Below are 27718 nucleotides of genomic sequence, written 5' to 3' on the forward strand. Positions count from 1 at the left end.
CACAGATGCTCGAAATTGCGATCTTTGTTTTTCGAGCATTAATGGATCGTCGTACTTAGAAAAATGCATACGAAAATAAGGAAGCACCAGTTTGACTATTGCACGCATAGCACCACCGTAGTTATTTTTGAGTTTTCAAATTTACATCCGTTCATTTTCAAGTACTCTTGATTTTTGTTAAATTGCATTAAAGACAATATGATTCAGGCTCATTGGTACGATGAGATATAGTTCCTATACAAAATTTATTTGTATATCGATTCACAGCAAGAGAGCATTATCGTTACGGTTAACAATTATATACTACCGTTACGTATCAGAAACTTCGTTATACAGAATAATACCCAGAAAAAGTTAATCGTATTTTTCTTACTTGTTATTGTTTTTTTTTTTTTCCATTATCCTAATTGTATAAAGTAACATACGTAAGTATATAAATCTTTGGGCTTATGAATTACGATTAGAAAATGTCACCAGTGTCCCGGATCCTTGAACAACGGACTAGAAGTAGTCGGGTAATCGTTACACCGTTATTTATCACTTTATCATGAACTAGCTTGGTAATAATCCCTCAGTTTTCTTCGTTCCAGCACTTATCAAGTATGTAAAAAAGAATTAATTTCTCCAGAAATTATGAAGCAGTTCTGACAATTTCGTCACGGTAGATGTGACTGCATCACGAAAAAACGATAGAAAAAAATGGCAACGTATTATTTTCGCAGCCACTTGTCAAAAGGGTGATTCAACCACTGTTTTTCGACTATCGACGGGCTACTGAGATACGTTTGATTGGAACGCACGAAAATAAAAATATAATATCGTTCATAAGGATGAATGGAATGGCGGTCATTGGATCGAAATGAGCATTTGCTCACAGGCATCCGGATTTATACCTCTTCTTTGGTTTGCGTTCGATTAAGGAGATAATCGAGGTCGTGGGAAATACGGTCGAGCATACCGGTGCTCGTGTTTTCACAATCGGTCACTGTTATTTCAGGTGTTTTTTCCTCGCCGTCAGGTTGTTTACGTTCATTCGTATTGGCTATGTCCGGAATCGCACTCGCGTGATCGCGGCTCGCTGATTCAACGGTTTTCGAGTGCTCGGTGACCTCGGTTTTCGTAGCTAATGTCACATCGGGCATTGCGCTTATACTCAAACGAGATTCGATTTCGGCGCTGCACAATAACTTTGACGAACATCCAGGAGTGACGGCGGACGAGCAAGCCTGTGTCTGTACCTCTCTCATTATTCCAAATTTACTAGCCACCGGCTCTCTGAAACTTCCTCGTCGTTGTTCCGGAAGCCCATAAAAATCTGGGCCGTAACTTTGTGAATGTGATTTTCTCTTCGTGAAGGACGTATCAAATTTCATTGCTTCTTGATACTTTCGGGGACTCGTACTGTAATTTTCAAGATTTATATCGTCGCTATGATCAACCCGTATCTCAGGCAAGTAGCGAGCGCTCGTTGCCACTGATGAATGGTTCGTTGAATAATTCGTCGACGTCTCGTTCATGTAATCGCGGATGTCTATACTTCCAGCTGCGACTCCACGCGCCTCTAAGTAAACAGGGCCGCTGAGGATTGCTTGTGAACGCGGTGGCGGTGCGCTCTCGTTTTCAACCTCGCCGGAAGCTTTCGAACAAACTGCAAAGTGTCGGACACGTTGATTAATCTTCCAATTATCAATATTACATGATACATGTAATTTTAAGCATCAGCTTTGATACGATCTTTCTTTTAAGAATATTGGGGATTTTCAATCTTTGCAACTTCAACGTTCCATCACTATCTACAATTATTTGTACCAAAGCCTAGATCGAAGGTCTCGAAGCTATTAACCTTTTATCGGCTCCGAGGTGATTTCTCCATTTTTCGGTTTGCATTTAAACTTCCGTAAAATTGGCTCCAACCATTTAAATTCACCGTTGGCCAAATGCGTCATCAAAATAACCAATCCGAGTAAAGACGACAGAGAAGCAAATATATAATGGAACATCATCGAATGTGTGTTCATGTAAAAGACGGAAGCGGCTTCGGTAATTATCAAACTACAAACTACGATCGCAGCACAGTGGAGCATACGAATTCTGTAAAAAAGAAACGACACGAATTCAGAAAAATAAACGCACTATTACTGTCGAAAATGATTGTTATCGAATACGAAGAAGGAACGATGCTGTAAAAATGACTACCTCCTTTCCAAAGTTTCCCGTTTGACGACGTTTTCCTCGACTAGGGCGTGAGCTTTCCATAATACGCCGGTGTACAACAGCATGAAAACGGCAAGCATCGTTGCGACGCAGCTCACAAAAATGTTGTAAACGCCGCTGCCGTAAATTAACCACCACGATTCGTGTCTCCAGCCGGTACTCTTATGAGTCAGTTCGGTCGACAATACCGCCAATATTGGAACACCTTTCGACAAAATTTTCCATGAACTTGAGATCTTTTATCAAAACCGGAAAAAATGTTGCACGTTGAAAATGATACCTGTAATGACAGCGATGACCGTTGGTTGAAAATGTTTACTCGGACGGATTTGCGTTAGGTCTGCGTAGATGATAAGAGCTTGTGATATTGGGGCTGACAAACCAATGAGCAACAAAGATTCCAAACTTATTGCAATAACGGAGTACGACGACTGAAACACACCATTTTAACATTTCATTTATATTTCAATGAAAATAACAATTATTCACTTTGATCATCTTCATTTTTACCTCCGGCAGATCCGTATAAACAGCGTAAATAAAAGTACTCATGGCTCCCATGACAGCGGTCGAACATTGGAGTTTCAAAAAATTCAGCCACGTGCGATTTTTTATCAAACACATCCCCAGGATTATGGCAGTTATAGCGCATTGTAAAACACAAATACCGCAACCAAGAGCTACGACGAATGTCGTTCGTTCTTTCTCGGCGAGTGTAACCTGCGGGATATTGGATTTAAATAATTCAAGTGTCGTTTTACAGCCCATTACAAAATGAAACATCAATATCACTAACTCGGGCTGCTCTTGATGTGAGGAAAACTACGAAGGTTCCGGGTGACGAACAAACGCAATCAGTGGCACTTCCATCAGGGATCAATGTGCCGATGCAACTTTCGAGATCCCAGGCGCCAGCGGAATTAATGACGCCACACGAAACATTCCAATTGCCTGACAAATTGTGCAAATGTCTCATTCGCAATTCGATTTGAACTCTTGAATACTTGTCACTGGAAGGCGCCACCGCAACGGTGATGACTCGGGAATTGAAGCGGTATTCGAGGTCCGTGCCATCGCTGAAGGTTCCAAAGGTTCCACGAAAAGCAAAAATAATTTGTTCAGGGGATTTGTATTTTTTCTCTAACACAATATAAATTTTTCCAGAGTTGCTAGTTTTTTTGTTATCCAATTACTTTTGTTTTTATACTTAAATTCTCAACAGAATTTGTAACGTTCTCAATCTCGAGTTAAATACGTACTCGAGTTCTTTGACGTACGCACTGGGCAAGAATCGAGTTAAATTTTTGTATACAATAACGATCCCACTGACTGTCTTGTTTGCATTCAAATCGACATCGTTTCTCTGCACGCGTATACCTATTTTATCAGTATACCAATGAGGATACCTGTGATGAAAAAGAAAAGGTTAAACAAGCCGTAATCTAAAATTAATGGAAAAACATATACTTTCGTTTCGACCTTCGTACTCACATATAATCGTCAACCGGAATTTGCAAGGAATATTTTGTACTGTCGGTTTCATGAGCGTGAAGAGCCTGTATATCCACGACTATCGAGGACAGAACGAGATGTTTATAGGGATATATAAATTGTTTGACCCAGTATTCAAAATTTCTCTGAGTCAGCTGTTGCAGTAATAACTGTTTCTGAAAAAAATGAATAATAGATGATAAAATTAACTCGATTTTTCCAATGTTTTTTATCAACAAATAAAAAAGTCTTTATAAACCGAATGAAGAGAGGCTGGTCTTTTGGACAAGGGCGAGGGCGAGGAAGAATGTCGAAGCTCGTCATCATAGAAAAACGTATTTAGATGAACAGTTCTGATTTGAGTCGTAAAATTTGTAATGATGATCAATGCTATTTTTAGTCATTACCTGCTGTGTTAAAATGGAGTGCTCGTCGTCCAGTATACGACTAATTATTCTCGTCAGGGCTTCCGCTGAAGTATACAGATTGTCGAGATCATCTATGTTGTACTGATAGTGTTCGATTTCAGCGAGAATATTCACGATACGATCGCCCTCCCCAGGATACAGTGGAGCCTGACGTGTTCGTAAAACATCCCAGAACGCTAAAATCGTCGCTGAACCAGTTGTATTTTGATAACCTAGCGTCAAGCTTCGGAACTGTAGAAATGAACAATTAGAATATTTAAATATGAAAAAGTGCAGTATTACGAGCATCGAGAAAATCTTTTTTCAATAAGAAAAAAGCTCTCGATTATACACGAAGAAAAAGTATTCCAAGAGCTTTCGTACTCACACTGCTGTAGGGAAGTATCAAAGGTTCGTATAGACAAGCTGAGAAATCGGGCAATTGCCATTCCGGTGTAGTCGCATCTTTCATAGCGCACAATCTCGAAACTCGACGACCAACGAAATGACGAGGACAATCCAAAAGTGCCTCAGAGCCTGGACCAGTATCGGGCCAACGCAAGCCCCATGCTGTTTCCCTCAAACATATCGGTACCAAAGTACGATTCACGACTTCCACGCGTACCGACATCGATCTGTGCGCCACGTTACAGGCGTAAATAACAGATTTCTAGAAAAATAAAGTCAAAACATTGAAGACTACAAGTTGACGATAATTAAAAAAATCAAGTATTTGCGATTTTTTGTACGCTTGGAGAACATTCGTGGTATTGATTACTTGAGCATTCGTTATTTTTAAAATACTCCCAGCTGGGTACAAATCTTCCCAGACTTGCTTCCCTGGCTCCAATTTGATTAGGGCGCGGTTCTTCGTCCAACCAAATCCTATTCCTAAACTCCGCATGTTCGGTGTCGTGCACATCAGTTGAATGTCACTGCCCTGAAATCAAGAAAATTATTATTACACGTTGAATATCTATTTACACTCGATTCCAATGAACTCGAGGTCGTTGTTTTTTTGGGAAACTCAAATTTTATCATTTTCAATGACACTTTCATTTTCAATAATTGTGATACTTTTATGAGGTTTTGTCAAATATTCAACTGGCTGTAAGATGTTGCAAAATTATTAGTGAATTAATGAAAAAGCCTCATCATTCACGTGTCCCATTACTCCTTGCACAGACAACAAAAAATTCGTCCAAATCGAAATATTCGTAAAAAAAACTCTGAGAAAATGAGTACCTTGTCTATCGTTGCACTCATCGGCACGACTTTAACTTCGGGTTCATCTCTGACGTCTATGTAGATGCTCTTGCATTGCTGGGCGCCCCAATCGATTGCCTGGCAGGTGTAACGACCGGTATCCAACAGAGTTGCTTTGTCAATGGTCAACAACGAGGTGTGGGTGTCCGAGCCATCATTTGGTAGATCTCGATACCAGATTTCCCTGAATAATTGCACAAGTTTATTCCCAGGAATGTTGACAGAAATATTGAATCATTTTATTTCTCGTTCGAACGATTTTGCAAAATTCTGCGTTGAATAATCGCTTTCCCAAAAAAACGTTTTTCTTCAATCATGAAAAATAAGACAACAAGTCACTTGAAGAAAATTTGACCGAGTCGATCGCTGAATTAAAGAGTCGTTCGACTGAGTGAAAATTTTGAGTTTTCGAGGCTGCGAAAATCTCACCTCGTTGCTTTGCTCATGTCGACAAGCATATTGTCTTTGTACCAAATAAATTTGATGCCGTAACTCCCTTGTGCGACACACGATAGGATGAACTGGTCGCCCAACCGAACTTCTCGTTCGTTGACGTGATTTATGTGAAGACTCTGTGAACGTTACAGATTTTCATTGCTTCCCCAAGCGAATATAACCAGCAGGAAATACAATCGTACGATTTCTCAAAATACTCCAAACGAACCTGTAATCTGAGCGCTGGCTTTTGTTGGAATGTGAAGTGCGTCGACTCCAGAGCAAAATCACTGAGTCGTCTGCGTTGCACAAGGCGATTGAGAGCTTCCCGAATTTTATCACCGTCGTTCGAATTCCCGAAAAAATGAAACGTTACCTCCGCTGTTTGCCTGTTTAAGGGACAGAAAAATCCAAATTTTAGTACCGATGAAGAAACGGAAATTCCAGAAAAACTACTTCACTTGCCAATCAACTGCTTAATAAACCACACAAATAATCATGATCCAACAGCATTTTTTATTTTGCTATGTCAACCCTTTTCGCCACAGGAAAACAATAGATTTTCATATTCATTCAAGGAGGATAACATCCCTTAGTGCTTCGATATACCTACTCACGTAACATTCAGGATTTTCAAGTCCTCCATCGTCGAGATATTCGAGTTCTTCAAGTACTTGGCAAGCTACGCAGAAAATGATTGATTTTGTTACGAAATATGTCGAGGAAATTATTCGTGCGTCGGTGTATCAAAAGTGGGTCAAAAATGAATAAAAAGAAATGTTGAAAATTGAGCGAGAGCTCGCCAAGCGTTCTGGTCGAATTTTTGTTTTCAATAATTCTATTTTTCTTGGAAGGAATTATTCCTGTATCGGTTTAGTTTTCATTCTAATTTTTGTTGAACGAAGCAACTGAACTGTCCAGATGAACAGAAAATTGAAAGATTTTTCCAAATTGGGTTTCGATGCATTTTACTATTGGCTTGATAAGATGAAACTTTAACCCTAGACGAGAGCATTTAATTTTCTACATGTAATAACACGTGTCTTTGTAGCTCGATGCAATTATAGATGGAAAATGAATCAAATTGACTGAGGTCAGGAAAAAGTTCGCTCTCGGTAGACGTGGGATGCAGAAAATAGAAATTATTCAAATGGCTCGTCGTTAAATAAACCTTTTTTTTCATATTATTTATTGTTATGCAAATATAACATGACAGTATTGTTTTTTTTCACGCGTTACATATTTTACAAAATCGTTTATGTCTTAAAAATACAACGAAATATATTTCTCTGAAAATATTTTTCAATCTCGTTGGTAAAAAAAATATTTTCAATTACAACAAATGTAGTAATACAATTTTTATTTTCGTGGTCCAATCAATGATTTTCTGATAATGCGACATTTTCCAAAAATTACAAATAAAATAGATGAAGAGTATTTATTATTTTCAAAATTTCTTACCCTATTTTTATATACGCATAATGAAAAATAGCACGTCTCCGAAAAAGCAATACATAAAAATAAATTTTGTGAAAATCCATTCGGATTTCGACCGAAGCACAGATTATTTATTCGACGTATTCAGAATACTTCTTATGGAATATTGAAAATTTGTACTTTTTCGGAACGTATATGAGACGCAGTATCAACACAAATTTATTGACGGATGTGGAATCCAATAAAGTTGAAGGCAGTCAGCATTGTGTGCAATCAATCAAAGTCTGTCGGAAGATGTCTCGATCGATGGGACAATTCCTTGGAAAAAAGCTCTCGAATCCGTGTCCCTCGAAGGTTCTTTCGGTCTTCAATCATTTTTATATTGGACTTCCAGGATGGTTTTTTTTTGCCTTACGATACGTTATTAAAAAACGACAATTTTTCTCTCTTCTCTTCGAGACTGAATTATGGAAAACTTAGTAATTTTCATGAAGAATTGTTGACGAAGTTTTGTAACATCAAAACTGCAGAATTTTCGCCCTTTTTGCTTTAGTGCAATTTCCATGAAAAATAGTTTGAGTTTTGCAGCATCGAAGCTACGCAATTGAATCGTGAGCTTCCGCAATTGAACGTTTTCACGTTTTTACTCTCTCCCCTTCGTGACGGTTCAGCAAGGGAGATCGATTTTTCTTTGATTATCTTCTCATATCACGTTTGATAATTCGTTCAAGATTACTCGTGAGCTTGGGTATCGCTCAGTCATTCCGGTGTTTCGAGAAAGAATGATGAATCATTGGAAACGAGAACGCACGATAAATCACTATGCTCAGGCCCGAGTGCGGATCTTAACGACGTTTCGGATATTCTTATCACTTCTATCCCGCTTTCACGACAATAAGCCTCCAGGAGTGTCATTTGCATGTGGCTCCCCGAATCCATTTTGTCTTCCAGAGGGACGAAACATATGCTCCCTTGATTTTCACAGCCTTGCGACGCAAGGACTCTCAAAGTCGGCAGCATGCCGCAAGTTATTTTGTTGCTGTTTTTCCATTGTCGACGGAGATCCTTCGCTTGAACTTTCCATGCGTACAGGCCACTGCAAAATTTAAAAAAACAGATAAATCATCGCTGTTCAATAGTTTGCAAAATTTTTACCAATTCCTGAGTGTAATATTGAAGCTTGTATCCAAAGAAATAACATTTTCATCAATTTACTGATTATGCTTTTCAGGACTGTTGAAAAAATTTCCATGAGAAGCTTGCGAGTATTTATCGATTTTAAACTGAAAATGTGAGATTCAAGATTTTTTCCAACTCAAGAGTAATAAAAAAAACTATCAAATATTTCCTGCATAAAAAAAATTAATTCAACGCACGCTGCTTCGTTATCGAAAAATGAAAAAATCGATCGAAAAAATTTTGTCATGAAAAATGATAGAAAATATTGGATTATTTTTCCAATCAATAAAACGATTACAGAGTGAAATAGAAATAACAATTTACCGATTTAAAAAACAGATCGGAATTCAGACGTGAACCCGGCAGCGGTCATTAAAGCGACGATTATTCAAAAAACTCAAATGGGAGGTTTGTGTGATAAAAATGTGATTTACCGAATTTTTATTCGTTCACAGTGTTCACTACAGTTATTAAATTTTTTGATCACGAAATAATAATGGAAAAAAAATTTGACGGGTTTGTCTCTTCATCGTCAACAAGAGTCGACACTTTGACACGTGAAGTGTGTAGAGTAATGCAGATAGTAGATAGATTCTCACCTGTCGTTCGATGCTGCTGAAAAAGATTGCAGGCCTTGGCAAGTCATACTGTCACTCAATTTTTCTGTATCCGCTTCCTGATAACTTTTGTGTCTCGTCGCTCCTCGGCACACGTCTCTAAATGTGGGATTAATTTTCTTGCTTTGAAAGCACAGTTCGACAGAACACGCTGCTGTCGGTATAGGGAGGTTGTTTTCTTCACGTATTGAAGACGCAGTACAGCACGGTACTTTTTCGAAGGTAAAAACCGACGGAAAACAAACACAAAACGATCGAAGACTGTTCGAGAGTCACTTTTTAGTGTATTTATTTTTGTCACGGCGATGTGAGTTTTTCAAATCGTCGACACGACTGAACGTGCACTTGTAAATATCGGCGAATAATCACGGGTACAAATATACAACTGTTCCGAGACAAAACTAGGTTAGCCCCGAGACGCTCTGCAATAACCGTTCGCACGGAATATGTCATCAGCCACGAGGACTCGTGGCTTTTATCGATTCCTCGATTCCTTCCCCCACTACTTCGCGAGGCAGTTACCAGTTACAACTTGACTTTTCTCGTCTCTCTTGCTCCCCTACGAGCATACACTTATGTGTCGCACTTCGACTTCACATACCAAACGCGACGAGACGAACAGTCATCGTGTTCGATTTCAGTACGGCGAGTCCAGACACGCAAAAGCGGGGCGCTCGTTTTTTTTTCTACGCACATGGCGTCACAGATCGTTGGATTATTGTGGATATTCCGACAACTCCGATTAAACTGTAATTCCCCAACGTATTATTTTTCTCCAAACTCTTCATTCGAGCGTTTTTTTCGTTTGCCAATCGAATTATTATTGTCTCAGAGTTTTGAGAAGGGAACGAAATTTTTGGAATTGTACAAAAGCATTCGAGTGAGTTTACAATTTTTTTCCCCCTTTCGATGAATTCTCAAAATGCTTTTCGTCGACAGATATCAATTTTTTGAATAATAATATTGCGCTATTCTCGAAAAATAATCCAATTAATCAATCCTCTCGGAAGGGATTTTCCACGAAAAAAAATGTGGTATTCCGAGTTACATAAACGTATTTGGGCCAGCTGCGCGTGGAAAAATCGATGCTATCCCAGTCATAATTTTATTCGTGGTATTCTTGGTAATGACACCGATTTCACCGAAAGGATTGTCGACTCAACGATACATCGAGGCGGACTGTTTTTATTTTTTGTGTCCGATACAAATGCCCTTTTCCTGTAAAGCCGCTTCACGCCCCAGCGGATTTATTACTGACATGAAATAAAGTTGAGTGCATCCACCGATCGAGTATAAAATTATCGCAATATTCATTGTCGAAGCTTCACTCTCATTATTGCTCATTATCTTTTCCGGTGAATCTATGCACTATTTCTACAGCCTCGATCACGTTCTCGAGTGCAAAATATCTCGAGAACATTTGCCACGTGATCGAGCGATCTCTATTTTTATCTGGTCGCGATAATGGGTGCGAGTACTCGTCGAGCATGTGCGATAAGAGTGAGAAATTATTGTTTTTTGTTGTGCGTTTAAACGGACGAAAAATATTGGAATTTCCGGTCGTTTTGAAAGCGGCGCGGCGTTTTAACGATTTCGCCATGTCATGCAACCGAATCCATTGGGAGCTCAGCTTCACTGCGCGGTCGTGTGCCTGTCGCCTGACAACAGGTCGACCCGCGTTATCTTCCGAATTCGATTAAGGGGGTTTTTCAAACGCGTCGAAACTTGTGCGAACGGCAAGCGTTCCGGTTTTAACCACTTTACTTATTTTTCCATCGTTCGGCCCCTCGGATAATACAAGGAATGAGAAATCATAACAACCTTGTTTATATTTTGCCCGAAAACAATTTCAAACGCCTCGTCGTCTCGAGCTCGATACGTTTGTCGGGCATCTCGAATCCTGCCTCGTGCAGTTCATAGAATAATCGATTGATCAATCTTTCGTTAATTTGTTTTGTCGTTCGACCTAGCCGCTGAATTTCGAAACAAGATTCTCACAGCTTCGAAAGGAATTCAATCCCGCCCATTTTTTTCTTTACGCGTCATCACGCGCGGAAAAAAAATGTCTACGCACTAATCCACAAATAATTAAGATTTCAGTTAAATTTCCAAGGCCAACAATTCGATAATTGAAAGTCAAAAAAGAAGCGACAGAGGCGTAAAATATAATAAAAACGTCAAAACTACGAAAATCTTTTTTCACACGTAAGAAATATAGAGTGAAGAAACTTGCGAATGCGTAGCGTGAATGATTCGTCATCTGCATCGTCAGTGCTTTCTGGACGCTCTAGAAAATTAGATTCCCAGTTTGGCAACTTTTCCCTCCAACATTAAGGTAACTCCTGTACTGCATGCTAGTCAAATGAGTGCTAAATTTTCAAAACGCTTTTAAACCAAGTTTAACGTACCGATTAAATGTATTGTTAGTGGATTTGTATTACAGCATGTCTTATTAAGATGTAAAAATATTAAAAACGCTAGTTTTGCAAAACCTTCAACCGATAAATGCAAATTTCCATGCTGACACATTTTCACTCGTATTTTTCAAAGAATTATCTGCGTTTTTTCATCGAGTTTATTGCAACAAGTCTCATTTTGCTCGTCAACCGGTCCTCTATGAATCCACCATGTCGTTGTTTTTTTAACTCGATCGTTTCACTGTTGCAGCTAATTGTTCATTAAGGGTGAATGATACAAAAGTCGAAATAATTAGAAATTGATCAAATTTGGTGATAATGTTCTTCAACATCAAGTGCGAAAACACAAATTTTTTCAAAATTTTCTTCTGTTTAGTTATCGAGTAATTACGCATTAAAGCAGATTTCTTATGCCTGGAATGTATACCTATATATATGGAAACGCTATGCTTATACACGTGAACTTTAGTGATCAATTACTCGATAACTGTACAGAAGAAAAATCTTAAAAAATTTGTGTTGTCAAATGTGGCACTAAAGAATATGTTCACCAAATTTTATAAAATTCTGATCATTTTGAATTTTTTTATGTTTTTAGCATGGTTTAGCATGGCAACATTGTATCGCCTGTGCAATATATCCTTAAGTGAAAAAACTTTTTCATTCATAATTTCTGAAGGAATGAGTTTAAAGGAAAATCTACGTGGTGAATTCGTAGAGGATCGGTTGAGGAACAAAATGAGACTTGGTGCAATAAAATCGGTTAAAAAATGCAGATGATTCTTTGAAAAATACCTGCGAAAATGTGTCATCATGGAAATTTGCATCTATCAGTTGATAGTTTTTCAAAACTATCATTTCAATATTTTTTCACATTAATAAAATATGCTTGAATACATGTCTACTAACAATAAGTTTAATCGGTACGTTGAACTTGGTCTAAAAGCGTTTTGAAAATTTAGCACTCATTTGACTAGCACGCAGTACAGGAGTTACCTTAAATGACACAGCAAAGTAAAATGCAGAATCGCCGTTTCGAAAGAAGTCTGAATGAGTGTGCACGGAGACACTCGTTCGTTTTCGATTGTCGCTCCATCCATCGGGTCGCATATGCGATGGCTTTGTTTGAAAAAAAACGAAGCTCGCGTTGCATGGCAGTGGAGATAAATCGAGTTAAATCAAACCTATGTGTGCTTTATTAATAAAGATAATTCGACGGTAGAGTGTCGCGGAGGTAAACGGCCAAATGGCTGACGAAATTGACCGGAGTGCAGAAAAACTTGCATCATCTTTGCCCTCGCTTGAGGTGCCACGTACCCGTTTATTTGTTGTACTTTGCTACAGTCCATGCCGCGTTCTATACTCCTGACCGGCGAGGAGCCACACGTGCGTCTTCGACGCACCAGAAATCGAAATTCCAACTTTATGAGTTGGATCGAAATGGAAATCGAAAGTTCCAACTTTGAGAGTTGAAATTTGGAAATATGCTAGAAATGTACAGCATATATTCCCGGAATTATAATAGGTTCAGTTGTCGAGAAAACAATTAACGAATATCACATTTTTTTAAGGGTTATACACAGGCTCTATGGCAGGCGCACTTCCCGTGCGACGATTTGGATTTATTGAAATCGAATCCTAACTACAAAGAGCCAAAAACTGGAATAAGAAAAGAGGAAGCCTTGTTACCGGTGAAAATCACTTGGGAATATGGAAAAAGAAAAACACTCATTTGAGGTTAGCGAGTAATAACGACAACGACCGAACGGTGGATTCCTTTCGCAGGACCGTATTTTTAGTGTCGCAAACTAGGGCACTCGAAATTTGGACTGATTCCTAACCTCTGAGAAGTCGATGTTATATGGGAAAAGCTTCTGCTTCTGCCATTTTTCCAACTTTTATCGTCAATATCTTTTTTCAACATTCGATAACCCTTTATTTTTATCATCGTTATGGTTTCCTTAAATTTTCTTCTATCCGTGAGACAGTTTGTATCAGGAATTTAGAGATATTCAGTGTACGAATTGTTGAATAGAAATGTGGTGATGATGGAATCTCCGTAGCTTCCGTATAAATTTTATGATTTTTGAAATTTTAATTCTTCATTAAATGTTCGATAACCTGACCTGAAATTTCGCCCATCTATTCGCATGCACTTGTACTTTATTGTAAATTAAAATCAATTTTTTGTAGAGTTCGGGTTCGTGAAAGGAATACCTTAAAATCAATAGATATGCATACGCATATAAATAGAGAATGGCTGCTGTCAGATTTTGCTCGACGATTTTACTACGAAAGTATTTTAACCGCAATTATTATATTAAAATCTATCAATCTCATCAAATAAGTTACACATTATTTTAAAAATAACGAGAATAAATTTTAATCGTTTCTTTGATCATGAAAGGAGCAAAAAAGTTCAGCTGCTTTTTTGAGTCATTTAACACATGATTTTTCTTAATCGCCCCTATAAACGGAAAAGATTATTTCACGATTAGTTGGGACGATATTTTCCACTATTTTGCCAACTGGTTTCCGCACTTTGTGAAGCTTCAATTGAGCATTAAAACCATAAACCTTTGACAAAACATATCCCACTGGTTCGCGTATCCGAATCTTACTTTTTCACATCGATTTTACCTTCGAAATTAAGAATAAAGTGCAATGCAATGGACCGTCAAATAAATATTAAAAAAATTAGTTCCAAAACCGTCGGATGCGAGTACGAAAGAGTGCGGCAGCGTTCGGGCTCGCTTTTGCTCTGCGTAACTCAACATTATCAGGGTGAAAGGCATTTTTGAACTTTCATTCCAAAATTAAAGCACAGACTCGAATTCATTCCGATGCTCCAATGAAGATAGAAACTTGAAAGCGACTCTGGCAGTTGGATTCATTGTCGTTTAAACTGCGCACTACCCCATCAAAAAATTGTGTACATTAGGTGGCGAGTGCATTGCAGTGTAGAACGTGGCAAGAGCTCTGCGGTCGCTAAACGTCATCGAGTTTAAGGTAACTCCAGTACTGCATGCTAGTCAAATGAGTGCTAAATTTTCAAAACCCTTTTAGACCAAGTTCAACGTACCGATTAAACTTATTAACGTGAAGAAATATTTAAAATTACCGTTTTGCAAAACTATCAACTGATAGATGCAAATTTCCATGATGACACATTTTCACAGCTATTTTTCAAAGAATCATCTGCATTTTTTAACCGATTTTATTGCACCACCTCTCATTTTGTTCCTCAACCGATCCTCTACAAATTCACCACGTAGATTTTCCTTTAAGCTCATTCCTTCAGAAATTATGAATGAAAAAGTTTTTTCACTTAATGAACAATTAGCTGCAGCAGTGAAACGATCGAGTTAAAAAACCAACTACATGGTGGATTCATAGAGGACCGGTTGACGAACAAAATGAGACTTGTTGCAACAAAATCGATGAAAAAACGCAGATAATTCTTTGAAAAATACCAGTGAAAATGTGTCAGCGTGGAAATTTGCATTTATCTGTTGATGCTTTTGCAAAACTAGCGTTTTTAATACTTTTACATCTTAATGAGATATTCTGTAATACAAATCCACTAACAATACATTTAATCGGTACGTTAAACCTGGTTTAAAAGCGTTTTGAAAATTTAGCACTCATTTGACTAGCATGCGGTACAGGAGTTACCTTAAAGCGCCGTCCATTGTATTTACTAACGAAAGAGAAATAGAGTAAGAGTTAAGGCAGGGGGGGAGGGAGGGGGAGAGGCATTCTAGTCGAATATGCAAATGTCTTTGCAGCCACGTTGAAAATTAACAGCGACGGTAATTTGTGCTGTCATTTTCTCGGCCACTGTGCATTTCCACTTGTTGCACTCGAGCACGACTTTTACATTATGCTCGTTCTCTTCATCCCATCCCTTGAATACGAGGGAGGTTCATCAGACCAGATTTTATAATTGCAAACATTGACGGATTGAATTTCGTGACGCTGGAAACAAAACTATTTTCGGTTAAAATTATTTTGCATGTCTTCCCTCCGGACGGTGGTATTTTTTCGAGCTTCTCTTTCCAGGGGATTTCAGTAAAAAGTAGATGATCAAATTCGATGGAAAATCCCCAGTTTCCGACTCGGGGATTGAGAAAAAGTCGATTCAAATCTGCTCGTTATCGTTTGCGATTAAATGGGTTATCGGTTCGAGAAAACGGTTTATTCCCCGGAGCCACAATCTTCTGAAAACTATTTTAAGGACACCGAGAACGTTCCGACAGGTTTTTCCCCACTGATAATCAGCAGGAACACCTTTGCCTCTGATTCACAACGGACGATGCTCGTGCGCAGTTGAAAAATGAATCTTTCGAAAATTCGAGTTTAATTCTAAGTCTCCTGAATTCTATCAAGTCCACGTATTTGTTTTCAACCGACAAACGACATTGGAAGAATTAAAGCGAAAAAACATGTTTGGACTGAAAACCCGAAAAGCTATGAAAACAAAATTGTTGTTCCATGCCTGCAGTGCGATGACGGAGTAATAAAATGATACCAATATTTCGAAAGTGCGAGTCTCTTCGAATGAGGAATGCAAATAAATAAAATTATTGATTCTTTGAGTACACACAGAACGGTTCGTTTCCTCGATAGAGATCGTGGGCTGCGAGCATTATTTGCCAACGCTTGGTCGCTGTGATGACGACAAAAAAACGAGCGGTGTGACGTCGACGAGAGGAAAAATCGTTGTGGGACTGGCAACGAGCGCACGAGTTCGTATAGCAGGAAATCTACATGTGCGTAATTCCCTCATTGACCGATGGTACATCATTTGAATCCTGCTTTGAATTATCGCGAATGATCGACGCTTCACGCTATTTTCAGAAGGCTTTAAAATGTCAAGGGAATGCCAAAAAGTGTTCAAAGCCAATGGGATCTTGGAGAGAATAAGGGTGCTCTGTGAGAGTAGGAAATTACGAAATTCTGCGATCCTGAACGTCGAGGAAAAACGAGTTACGAAAAGCTGCAAGCTAATATTCAGCGAACGACAAATTCGAGTCGTGGAGAAAGTTATTGTGGCCAATACAGAAATTTCGAGATGTCATTTGACTCCGGAATTAAAATTGCATCTTCTGACACCCAATTGTAGACTTTACAACGAACCAATTACCCAAGAAACATTCGCTCATCCATCCTCAGGGAAAAATTATGAGGAGCGAATATTTCACGAGCCATTTTGGTCCATCTATTGGCCAGGGGGCCAAGCACTCACCAGATTCATTCTCGATCAGGGAATAAATTTGCTGAATAAATCTCATGGAGGGACGTCCTTTTTGGACATTGGATCCGGATGTGGGGCATCCGCTATCGCTGCTAAAATGATCGGAGCTTCCAGAGCAGTTGCGAATGACATTGATCAAGGTTCGTACAGGAAAAAAAAGAAATTTATCATTTTTATGTATTTATGTCACTATAGCTTTTACCCACCGCCTCGCTCGCGTGGTTTCAGAAAAAGTGATCGAATGCTGCTTGATTTTGTTACTTTTTTCTTCACACTTTCATCGTTTTCAATTTAATCGAATTTCAAGCATTTCCCTTCTAAAATCACAGCTTTTAGTTACACTTTTCAAAATCAATTAGCTTCGAGCAAAAAAATCAATGTATTGTATAAAATTCTGAGTCGTTAGTGGTGGAATGTACTAATTTTGAGATTAAAAGTTGAATTATCTGCTTCAAGATTCGTTGATTTGGCAGTAGTTCAAAAATTCACGAAATTTCGTACAAATAGGGATCCACGAAAAGGGCGCTGATTTAATCGGCTTTTCGTTTGTAATCGAAAACCTTTTACTTTTCTCGGCAATATAAGAATGAGAAAAAGAAACTCCGGCGTCACACGAGTCTTTAAGGTAGATCATGTCCGTAGAATCGTATTTTATGGGTGTCTGAATTGAGTAGATTTTTACTTCCCAATTAAATGAATCATCACCTCAAAATTGTAAATAAATGTTTTCAACTTATTTTTTGGCGAATGAAATTACAAGCCATTAATTAATCGGGGATCCATCACTGACTGAACCCAAAATTTCATTCGTCCTTGGCTAAAATATTATAGTTTTTTATGGAAAAAATCGCTGTAGAGAACGCACAGAGGGAAATGGATGAAGAAAAAAGTATTGATAAAATGACAGGAATGGCTCAAACCAAGAAACAACAAAATGTCGAATTAAGCAAATGTGAGGTTGCGAGTGCTCAGTTTATCAATTTCGATACGTGGAAAGATAAGCGATTTTTTCCCATAGTCCCCTTTAAAATTTGATGTCCGTGTCAATCGACTATCCATTTAATAAACTCTGTACAAATTTCAAGACTTTCTTAAGAAAATCGTTTCCTGCATGAACTTGAGCTGCATGAAATTTCCGCAAAAAACTGGCCTTTTGAATTCTCGAAGGGTTTTCACTGCTACCAGATTCGTTTATTTTGAGTTGGAATTTGGAAGACTTTTCTGTTTATAATCTTTTTTCGATTTTTTCTTTCTTTAGAAAAAATCGCCAGCGAAATTGCTGACTCAAGTCCGCAGCGGCTGCGATCGAAAAGCAGTGGATCTGGTCATACAGCCTGGTCTATTGGCCTGTTCTCTTCACATAAGAATGACTGTTTCTACTTTCCCCGCGTGCATCGGAGGAATGCTCACTTCGGTGAACGTTTTTTTTCTCAAGCATACACCCCGGAATCGTAATTCCAATTTTCTTTAAACTCAGAAAGAAAAAAATGCAAATTGTTGAATGGAGCAACGAGTTTTGGTACTCGGCGTTGTTTCTTTACTTTTCCAAAGTTGTGTTAAGCGAATGACTGTAGAGGTGGGCCAGTTCCGCGATTGGTGACAGCAGCCTTGCTGCATATTTTTCTTCTCCACAGTCCAATTTCCAGGAAAAACACGAGTCACAAAGTCGTTGTCCTTTCGTCAGGAAACGCGCTCTAGCTCCAGCTTTTCTTGAAATATCACAAACGCATACGAAAAAACCGTGTAACTGTTCTGAAGCAATATTTTTTGCATCGATCCGCGAATGAGATTCATTCTAGTTCAACCTATAAAAAAACTGAAAATTCGTGATTAGTTGAGGTTCGATGGAGAGAGTATAAATTCCCATTAAAATAATCCCAAAAAATAAGTTTCAAGAGAATCCGGAATTTCCTTGCCCCCTTTTTAGAATGCATTCCTCGACCACCTGCTACAATCTCAGTCAGGGTTTTCCCTACCTTCAGGTGTATTTCACAACACGACAGAGAATTAAGACTCCGGCGGACGTGCGCTCGTGCGTCAGTGAAAGGCATTGGAATTGATACTTAACATGGATCTTCTTCAGAGCCTGCTTCTCAGAAAAAAATCTCATTGGTTAGCCGAAGGGATATTTTTTTGTCTCTTTCTCTTGAAAGAGAACCTTTTTATAGAAACGAAACAAGGATAAATCCGAAGCTATTCACGGAAAACGATGTTGGGTTTATCAAAAGTATCGTGGAATTTCGAAACGATGGTCGTTAACGAACCTCGAAAAACATTTTTAATTACCATTGATATTTCCATTGAACGTTCGGACGTGGATAAAACCATGTCTCGCTTCAGAAGAATATTCACCAAAAGTATTGTTTCGTCGTTTCTTTAATTAGATAGATTGAAGCTCTGTTCGTCGTAACTCGAATTTTAAAACGGAAGAGACGCGACGGAGGAAATCCCTGGCGAGCACAATTTCCTGAGCGATCAGAAGCAACCTAACATTGCAATTCCTTTTTAATATGAATTCCTTGGACAGTGATCATGACCGGGACAGGAGAAGTGTTACGGAACACAAGAAAGTTATAAAATTAGAAGTCGCGAGGCTGGACCTACCGCAGTACATTAATAGTGTCGCGTCACCGTTTCACTTTCTCTATGCGCAATTAGAGGTTGACCGTCGTACCAAAAAGTATCTCATGGGCAATGTTGCTTAACATGTGTTCAAGCTCGTTACATAGCCTATGCGACGAGGAGCACGTCGGCTTTAAATTCGCAAGAATTACTTTTTTAACGTCCAACAGTGGATAAAGAAATGGAAATTGGGTCAGCTTTATTCCCAGGGAAATAACAGATCCCAATTAGCCAAGGTTCGAACAATTTTTGGCTTTAACGAGTTATTGAATAAAACGATTATTTTTGTGCCAAAGTAATTGCCTCGGAGCGAAAGCTTGGAGTGGAAAAAGCGAATGTGCAGGGGCGAAAATCCACGAATTCTTATTGCCTCGATACGTTTATTGAAAATCTAGAGGAATATTGTGAGGATTTTCGTCTTTTGTAGAAGTATCAATTGTTCTTCACATTGAATATAAAATTATTCGTTCGTTTGATATTTAAAACTGATTTTTCGTCGAATAACGAATATTTTTTGTTTTCTTCGTAATACGTTTCAGTTGCGTGTGTAGCTGCGAATCTGAATGCCTCATTAAACGGTGTTGAAATCGAGACAACCTCGAAAAATCTCCTGGAAAATCCTGCTCGTAACTACGGATGTAGTTTCGACGTTATATTGCTCGGGGATTTACTATACGATGACGAAATGGCCGAGTCTCTGATCCCCTGGCTCGAGGAAACTGTACGGGAAAATCGATCGAGAGTTTATCTCGGAGATCCAGGCAGACACGCTCTCACCGACACGTTGAAAAGACGCATGGAATTCAAACAAGAGTATTCACTGCCTGGAAACGTGAGACGAGAAAATTACGGTTACGACTCCGCCGCTGTGTGGCAATTCAAAATCGATTGATAAGAGAAGTGACGAGCGTGTGTTTGCCGAATTTTCGAAACAAGTTTAAGGGACAATTACTCAGTTTTTATTGCCAGTATATCGTGATAGCTTTGGTGAAGAAGCTTCAAGCAAGAGGTTCCGAGTGGTGACCGATCCAAAGCGCTCGGATGCACCCCAGCCTCCGCCCATTGATAGTTCAGTCAGAAGTTATTTTATTAACTTCCAGTTTCTCGTTGTTCCTACCAATTGTAACTTATCCGTGGAATCACAGCCATCTGTGTGGACTCGATATCCAGAGAATCTGGAAACTAATCGAGTGGAAGAAACGTGGAGACTGTACAGCAAGAATGTTGAAAATTATCACGATCCTCGCTCGTCCTTGGTCATTTTATCCGTGTGAAAATCGATAAGATATTTCATCGTTGTAAACTGATGAATTGTATAAAAATATATTCATAGTCTTTTTATACTCTGCAACTCACCTGCTTGCTGAGAATTGATTCTACGCTTCCGGTCGGAACACTACTTCTGGTCCGTATTGATGTCACGTTGGACAGTTTTATCCGGCACTCGTATCTGGCACGATCTGACAACAGAAAAGTTCACATTACGAGTACGATGCCATCGAATAAATATTGAGGGGTATTTTTTTCTCCTTGTTTTCAACACTTTCTACTTATGGAATACTTGAATTTTCATTTATACGAGAATGGAGAAATATACTTTGGTGAAATTATCGATAGTTTAGTAGTGGAATCACGAAAATATTTTCCGTCAATCGATACGGTCAAAGATTAAGAAAATAAATAAATAAATAGTACAAAGGCATGACTCCTACGATTAAATCTTTGCAGCTACATCATTGACTTTTTTTCAAAAATCAGTTTATAGATACTTTTGCATTAACCTTTAAAGGACGGATCTGGTCGAAATATCGACCAGTAAATCCAGCAGTCAAAAATTGAATCGAATGGAAGGTAACTCACTCTTGTAGATTCGACTAGGGTTTTTGCAGTCGCAAGGATGGCTGTCCTTGGTCGAAAAGGGACACTGAAGAATGCAGGACTCTCCTGTACAATCTATAAAAGAAAAAAAATTGAGTACGTGGCACAAAGTCATCAGACGAACCCATGAAACTCCCAAAATAATGAAAAAAAAAAACATCGAATGTCCGTGTTGATATTTCATGAAAAATGAAATTTCACGAAAATGTTTATCGCATTCACGCTCATTCCAAACCTCCATTTTCTTCTGCTATTGCGTTTTTGCGGACCGAAATTTTATTTCTCGTGTCCAACGAGAAATAATCGTCAAGCAAAAAAGTGTTGTGTTCACCTGCATTGAGAATATCGGTTTGCTCGATTTCACAGCTGTGTCCGGTGTAACCAGCGGAACATTGGCATCTCACAGCTTCCGCCCCGACGTGCCTGTAATATTTCATTCGTTCGATTAATTTTTCAAGCCCGTATCGGCCACCCGAAACCTCCTTACAAATAAATCGTTAATATTTATTGATCAAAAAAAAAATCAATATTTTTGTTATTAGAGTCGAATAAATGACTTTCTTGGTAATTTGAACATTGAGCGAGTTACTCGAACGATAATTTACTCAAATTTTACTAATTTCGACTTTTAGATAGTTTTATTTGAAAATTCATACTTGCACGTGCCACCATTGCGACAAACAGCGTTTCGTTGATCGTTGATGCAGAGTGGCCCGTTGGCGCATTTGTCGCCACTGAAGTCTTCGAAACAGTGGCATCGAAAAGAGCTGCGGATAAAAAACAATTCACGAACTCCTCCCAATTTGCAGTGCTCCAAATCTTTGAAAATTCAGTCTAAATTTATCGACCTATTTTGGCGCATTCGGTCACTAAATTTCGAATAGCACTTCGGAAAAGAATATGTAGAATCTACTTTTCAAAAACGACGCTGAAGTTTGCAACGTTCGAATCCAACGAAATGAAGGAAAAAAGCATTTGTAATTGACCAATTTTTTATTTAACGAAGTATCGGTGCAGGTTGAAAAACCTACGAATTGTGAATTCGGCAGGGAACGAAATTGGAGAATTACTGAAATTATTGGAGGCTTTTTTAAGGCCATTTCGTTCGACTCGAACGTTGCGAACTTCAGCGTCATTATTCAAAGGCCAATCTGTCAAAGAAGCGCCACGTGCGCAGCAGCGAGGAAGCGAATGAAAAAATGTTGACTCACGATGAAATTTTATTTGCAAACCTCCCTGCAAAGTGAATTCCTACCTCCGGTTTTAAGAGGGCGAAACATTCGATAAAAACAAAACGTCAAAGCAGCGAATTAAGGAGTTTCGGTACAAAAGTCAAAATATTAAGAAATTGATCAAATTTGGTGATAATGTTCTTCAACATCAAGTGCGAAAACACAAATTTTTTCAAAATTTTCTTCTACTTAGTTATCGAGTAATTACGCATTAAAGCAGATTTCTTATGCCCGGAATGTATACCTATATATATGGAAACGCTATGCTTATACACGTAAACTTTAGTGATCAATTACTCGATAACTGTGTAGAAGAAAAATCTTAAAAAATTTGTATTGTCAAATTTGGCACTAAAGAATATGTTCACCAAATTTTATAAAATTCTAAACTTTTTGAAATTTTTTATGTTTTTAGTATGGTTTAGCATGGCAACATTGTATCGCCTGTACCGAAACTCCTTAATCTTGAAAATATGTAATTTGAAACGAACAGATTGAGTGAAAATGAATTTTTTGTTGCTGCATTAAAACGATGGGATTTGGGAGAATCCATAGTCTCACGTGTAATCGGCAGCGAGGATGCAGTTTCCGGTATAAGAGCAATCCCGAACCGTGCAAGAATTTGGGTTCGCATCGGCCTCGGTGATCTCGTACGTGACGTTGAACCCGTAGACGTTCAATAGGTCGTGAAGTACGCGAACGTGATTGCCTTCGAGTCTGTCCAATAAAAATTCGATGACGAGAAAAGGCCTGTACGATTTGAACCATCTGTGTTCGAAGACGTTGCCTTCGGTGATTTCTTTGATCTCAGTACCGCCGAAATTCGTTGTTTCGGACTCGTAATAAGCGTACTCGGTGAAGGTCAATCCCTTGTAGACGTAAAGCTGAGTGAGGTAAACGATGATCGAGCTGTTGGGATGGCTGACCATCGAGGAGTCGATGACCCAGCGACACCTTATCGGAACTTGAAACGAATTTGGGAAATTCGGCGTCGAAATAACACCTCTTGAGCTGATCAAATGACCACCGCAATTTTCCCTGCCAGCTCCCATTTTCGATGTGTCCGAAATACTTATGAGACAGTAAAGTCCCACGAATGTTAGCCCCACGAATCGTTGATCCATCGTTTTTTTCGACCGCAAATTACGTCGACAACCTGTTGAATCATTTTTTTCTATTAGCGACAAAAATCAGTAGAATTTTCGAAAGAACGAGTTTTTTTATTGGCTCCAAATATACTTTGAACCTTCCAGAATGAGCTTTGTACCTTAAGGAGGGTGGATCACGAGATAAAAATAATGAGAATTTTATAGAATTTGGTCATAAACATTCTTTGGCGTCAATTATACAAATACTTTTTTTTTCAAATTTTTTTACCGCACGGTTATCGAATAATTGAGTGTTAAGGAGGCTGGATCGCGACGATACAATGTTGCCATGCTAAATCATGTTAAAAATATAAAGAATTTCGAAATGATAAGCATTTCATAAAATTTGGTAAATGCATTCTTCAAAAATACATAAGACAATATAAAGTTTTTTAGATTTTTCTGTGACACTGAAGTTTGCAACGTTGGAGTCCAACGAAATGATTTTAAAAAATTCTCTAATATTTCCACTAAATCTCTAATTTTGTTCCCTGCCGATTTTGAAATTTGTCGTTTTTCAAACCACACCAATGATTCGTGAAATAAAAAATGAGTTAATTACACATTTTTTTTCGTACACCTCATTGGACTCTAACGTTGCAAACGTCAGTGTCGTATTTTTCTACCACATAGCTCTCGAATATAATTAAACACTAAAGTTCACGTATACGAGCATACATACAATTATACATCTCGTGCATAAGAACTTCGATTTAATGCTCAATTATTCGATAACCATGTGGTAGAAAAATTTGAAAAAAATTTTATTTGTATACTTGATGCCAAAGACTTATCACGAAATTTTATCAAATTCTGATTATTTTGATTTCGTTATCCACCCTCCATGTATTATATGTGTAAACTCTATGCTTATACACGTAAACTTTAGTGTTCAATTACTCAAGAGTAGAGCTATATGTTCATTACTCAAGAGTGGTAGAAAAATCTAAAAAAATGTATATTATCTTGTATATTTTTAAAGAATACATTTACCGAATTTTATGAAATTCTTATCATTTTGAAATTCTTCATATTTTTAACATGGTTAAGCATGGCAACATTGGATCGTCGCGATTCACCCTGTTTAAAAAAAAAAGTCGGGAATTCGAGGCTCCTTCTCGAGCACGTCTGCACTGACAACGTTTTTTGACATAATTCCAATTATTTTCATTTTTTTTCACTTGAATTTTTGATTATTATGTTTTGTAATAATATTTTGAAGTGAAGTTCCTACGGATTTTTCGATGAGTTTATTTAAACATTTTTTTTGACAAAGAATCACCACTTTTTTATGTCGAAAATTGAAATGCTCTATTCAAACGCCAGGCAGTACTACGAAAATGTATATTTTCAAAATCCTCTACGCTCTCCACTAGCCCTGGGTGTCCAGGCGAAGTATTTTCATTTTTATTCTGGATCAACAATTGAATCGGTTACGTGGCGTGCTGCAGAGTGCCTCGAAACAAGGGATTCGGAAATGATTTTGGTCACCATTTTTAAATATTATTCAATCGTAATTTTTTCGATGTTCTTCGAAACGCGTCGAATGATATATTTGGTTAAAATAAAAAAAATATATGTAAAAGAATCAAATTAGCTTTTTTCATAGAGGGCGAAAATAAAGTTTGCGTTGATTCGAATAGGTTAGAGTCCGAACGCTGATAACATACGGAATAGTGCCAGGTATATTCTGATGTTTTCATATTTACGAAAAAGCGAGCATCAATTCGTTTCAACTTTAGAGGGCTCGAATATTGCTGTTCAATGGCGATGAATTGTTTGTTAACAATGACAAGGGCAAGTGCAATAATCAATAATAAAACGCTGAGTTGAAATCGAATCACGGAATCACGAAATATTATTATTTTGAAATAGAGCAAAACTTTGCAGAGTGCACAAAAGATTCGAAAGCCTCTTATTGTTCGTAAATCGTCATCAGAAAGTCTTTCGAAGAGGAAATACGAAAGAATTCTTCGTAAAAAGATTGTCATAAGTACAAAAATGTTAATAATAATGTGTCACATTTTTTCAGCGAATTAATGGTGTCATATTCTTCTTCGAAAGAATTGATGGAATTTTCCATGTCATTTAAATTTTTGTAAAACCGTAAAAAAAGGGGTTGAATAGCTTAAGAAAATACCTTGATATTTTGTGGTCTAACGAAGATCTCAGCAGTAGTTTTCGTTGCTCAGAACTTATTGAAGAGACATTCATTTATGCTGTGCAAAAAAATTCAGCACGCTTCCGATTTTGCAAATTATATTCACTAAGCACGTTCTTATGCGGTGGCTCTCGTTCGGTGGCATTCGTTGGCTCTCGTATGAAAGCAAAAACTTGAGAGGCCCCAGATGAAACAATAAGTTGTGATCGAATATGTCACGTTACTTTTACATTTCTTCAATTATTTTACGATATTCGGCTCGTACTCGTGATTCGGTGAGGTGTTTTATCTTGGGTTCGCATGACACCTATGGCTGCAGAATCGTAGTTTTAAAGCGTCATCTATACCGCGTATGTTTACGTTCAGCCCGCGATCCACGCACGAAACAATGAAACAACGGGGGAAACAATTGTGACCTGACTACAGCGACACAAGGTCAAAGAGACATCCTCGCGACTCTGACACTAACCACTTGTTTTTATTCCTTTCGTACGAAGTCTCACGATTCACGATCACAAGCCCAAAACTGTCCCGAACTAATAAAAGAAAAGGAAAATATAACCAAAAAAGTCCGTGACATCACAATCTGCTAAGAATCTTATTCTAAACAGTGAGAAACATTTCATTCGATGTTGGAATGACAGAGACTTTTATTTTCCGAACTGCTAAAGAGTTTATTCGTTTTCTTTTCTTAATATCACTGCAGCTCGATTTTTCAACCGAACCGTAAAACAAACACTTTACTTTTTACGATATGGAACACTGCTGACAATTTACGCGTAAAGTACACATATTAAAACCGCACTCAGGCTCCAAGAACGCCAAGCATTACTCGAGGCTCATCTTTTGTAGATTCGTTAACGAATCCGCGCTCTCGAGTCTAGAGTTATCGTGGCCAACCGCCCGTACTCAACACACTTTGCGTTAATTAACTGGGAGATTCAACGTAGTCGTTTGGGTGGCAAGTTACACTTGACGGGTGTCTCGAGTGTCCATCGACGACCACCAATCACGCCACTCAATTAGATGCAATGAAAACAAAAATAATGTAACTCAGATTGGGAAAAATGAATACTACAATCTTGAGACATCGAATTTCTTATAGGTTTGCAATATCACACGATCGCGAAACTTCACAACGACCCGGTGTAGAGAAAACGAGCGCAGGTGGAAAAATGTATGGAAAAAATAAAAAATAAACAGTACGAATCTGAAGATTTTGATTAGTGTCCATATGTTTACCGATATTAACTCGTATTTACATATTTGTGTTTACGACACTTGTATTTGTACGAGGATTTTCTATAGAGAAAAAAAAATGCCACACGAGTTTTTCACCGCCCCGAGACTGGGAGTCACTGGACCCGAGCCCCGAACCACTTTTGCCCGTAGTACTATACAAGAACGAATAGAGATTTTCCGTGTCTCTCGGGGGTGTAAGAGATCACCTTCAGCTTCTACCCCACCGCTCTTTTCGAAAACCTCCGCCAGGCTTGCACACGGTCAGTGTGCGAAACGCTGGTAGGGTTGGGCGTTAGCTTCTTCCACTAGAGAAAATCTTTCACCGCGCACCCTCCAATTCTCGTCAATCTCTCTGTCCAATGGGAGAAAAGATATTTCGTTATACCCGTCGAGAGGGGTGCTGTGGCGACAAAGAAATCCGGGACTCTGGGATTTCGGGATTATGCGGACAATACTTGAAGGGGGAAAAAGAAGAGAGCGAAACTTGAGGAAATTACAGTATGGAATGTAACTGGAGACGCCTCGTCACTAACCGTTCAGCTCCTTGACGCTCCAAGGGTCACTGCCGTATCAGCAAAATTATGAAATCAAAGTTAATCATTTCATTTTTGGTTATTTTGCAATAATGGAATGTTGAAAAAGCACCTTTTTCTACTGATTTCTCTTTATTCTGATAAAACATTATTTACATAATCGTCACTAGAATCATTCACGA

At 38.4% G+C, this 27718-nt stretch overlaps 3 protein-coding genes across 12 annotated transcripts; 1 reads left to right on the plus strand and 2 right to left on the minus strand.

Moving 5' to 3' along the window:
• Nucleotides 1–226: 226 nt before the first annotated feature.
• LOC122407325 (uncharacterized) lies at nucleotides 227–27483 on the minus strand. The gene is made up of 21 exons (XM_043413458.1): nucleotides 25741–27483; nucleotides 23014–23608; nucleotides 21877–21987; nucleotides 21552–21643; nucleotides 21203–21295; nucleotides 20699–20802; nucleotides 6431–6495; nucleotides 6043–6202; nucleotides 5808–5950; nucleotides 5358–5562; nucleotides 4891–5052; nucleotides 4501–4782; nucleotides 4113–4364; nucleotides 3706–3881; nucleotides 3474–3620; nucleotides 3011–3290; nucleotides 2725–2934; nucleotides 2495–2645; nucleotides 2197–2419; nucleotides 1844–2091; nucleotides 227–1648 (listed from the first exon to the last, which is right to left on the minus strand). The coding sequence occupies exons 2-21, from the start codon at nucleotides 23574–23576 to the stop codon at nucleotides 888–890; spliced, it is 4428 nt and encodes a 1475-aa protein (XP_043269393.1). The 5' UTR covers nucleotides 23577–23608; nucleotides 25741–27483; the 3' UTR covers nucleotides 227–887.
• Gadd45 (Growth arrest and DNA damage-inducible 45) lies at nucleotides 7157–9492 on the minus strand. The gene is made up of 2 exons (XM_043413492.1): nucleotides 9029–9492; nucleotides 7157–8346 (listed from the first exon to the last, which is right to left on the minus strand). The coding sequence occupies exons 1-2, from the start codon at nucleotides 9073–9075 to the stop codon at nucleotides 8010–8012; spliced, it is 384 nt and encodes a 127-aa protein (XP_043269427.1). The 5' UTR covers nucleotides 9076–9492; the 3' UTR covers nucleotides 7157–8009.
• Nucleotides 9681–21061, plus strand: LOC122407333 (electron transfer flavoprotein beta subunit lysine methyltransferase-like). Of its 10 annotated transcripts, none has more exons than XM_043413483.1 (4): nucleotides 9681–9795; nucleotides 16093–16235; nucleotides 16324–16860; nucleotides 19882–21061. In XM_043413483.1, the coding sequence occupies exons 3-4, from the start codon at nucleotides 16335–16337 to the stop codon at nucleotides 20232–20234; spliced, it is 879 nt and encodes a 292-aa protein (XP_043269418.1). In that variant the 5' UTR covers nucleotides 9681–9795; nucleotides 16093–16235; nucleotides 16324–16334; the 3' UTR covers nucleotides 20235–21061. The 10 variants fall into 10 exon arrangements, with proteins under 10 accessions (XP_043269418.1, XP_043269423.1, XP_043269417.1 ...); XM_043413488.1 differs by lacking the exon at nucleotides 9681–9795 and adding an exon at nucleotides 10660–11251; XM_043413482.1 differs by lacking the exon at nucleotides 9681–9795 and adding an exon at nucleotides 12496–12697 and having other exon boundaries at nucleotides 15723–16235.
• Nucleotides 27484–27718: the final 235 nt, after the last annotated feature.

Source organism: Venturia canescens, chromosome 2 (genome assembly GCF_019457755.1).
Source record: "Venturia canescens isolate UGA chromosome 2, ASM1945775v1, whole genome shotgun sequence".
In the NCBI taxonomy this organism is placed as follows: domain Eukaryota; kingdom Metazoa; phylum Arthropoda; class Insecta; order Hymenoptera; family Ichneumonidae; genus Venturia; species Venturia canescens.

Excerpts from the sequence above, each read along its gene's own strand:
- LOC122407325 (XM_043413458.1), bottom strand. The coding sequence starts at position 23,576 with ATGGATCAACGATTCGTGGGGCTAACATTCGTGGGACTTTACTGTCTC. Across the intron at positions 21,988-23,013 it reads ATCCTCGCTGCCGATTACAC|CTCTTTTCGATGCCACTGTT; the intron begins GTGAGACTATGG and ends TTTTATCCGCAG. Across the intron at positions 3,882-4,112 it reads ACTCCATTTTAACACAGCAG|AAACAGTTATTACTGCAACA; the intron begins GTAATGACTAAA and ends CATTTTTTTCAG.
- LOC122407333 (XM_043413483.1), top strand. The coding sequence starts at position 16,335 with ATGTCAAGGGAATGCCAAAAAGTGTTCAAAGCCAATGGGATCTTGGAG. Across the intron at positions 16,861-19,881 it reads TGCGAATGACATTGATCAAG|TTGCGTGTGTAGCTGCGAAT; the intron begins GTTCGTACAGGA and ends AATACGTTTCAG.
- Gadd45 (XM_043413492.1), bottom strand. The coding sequence starts at position 9,075 with ATGACTTGCCAAGGCCTGCAATCTTTTTCAGCAGCATCGAACGACAG. Across the intron at positions 8,347-9,028 it reads TCAGCAGCATCGAACGACAG|TGGCCTGTACGCATGGAAAG; the intron begins GTGAGAATCTAT and ends TAAATTTTGCAG.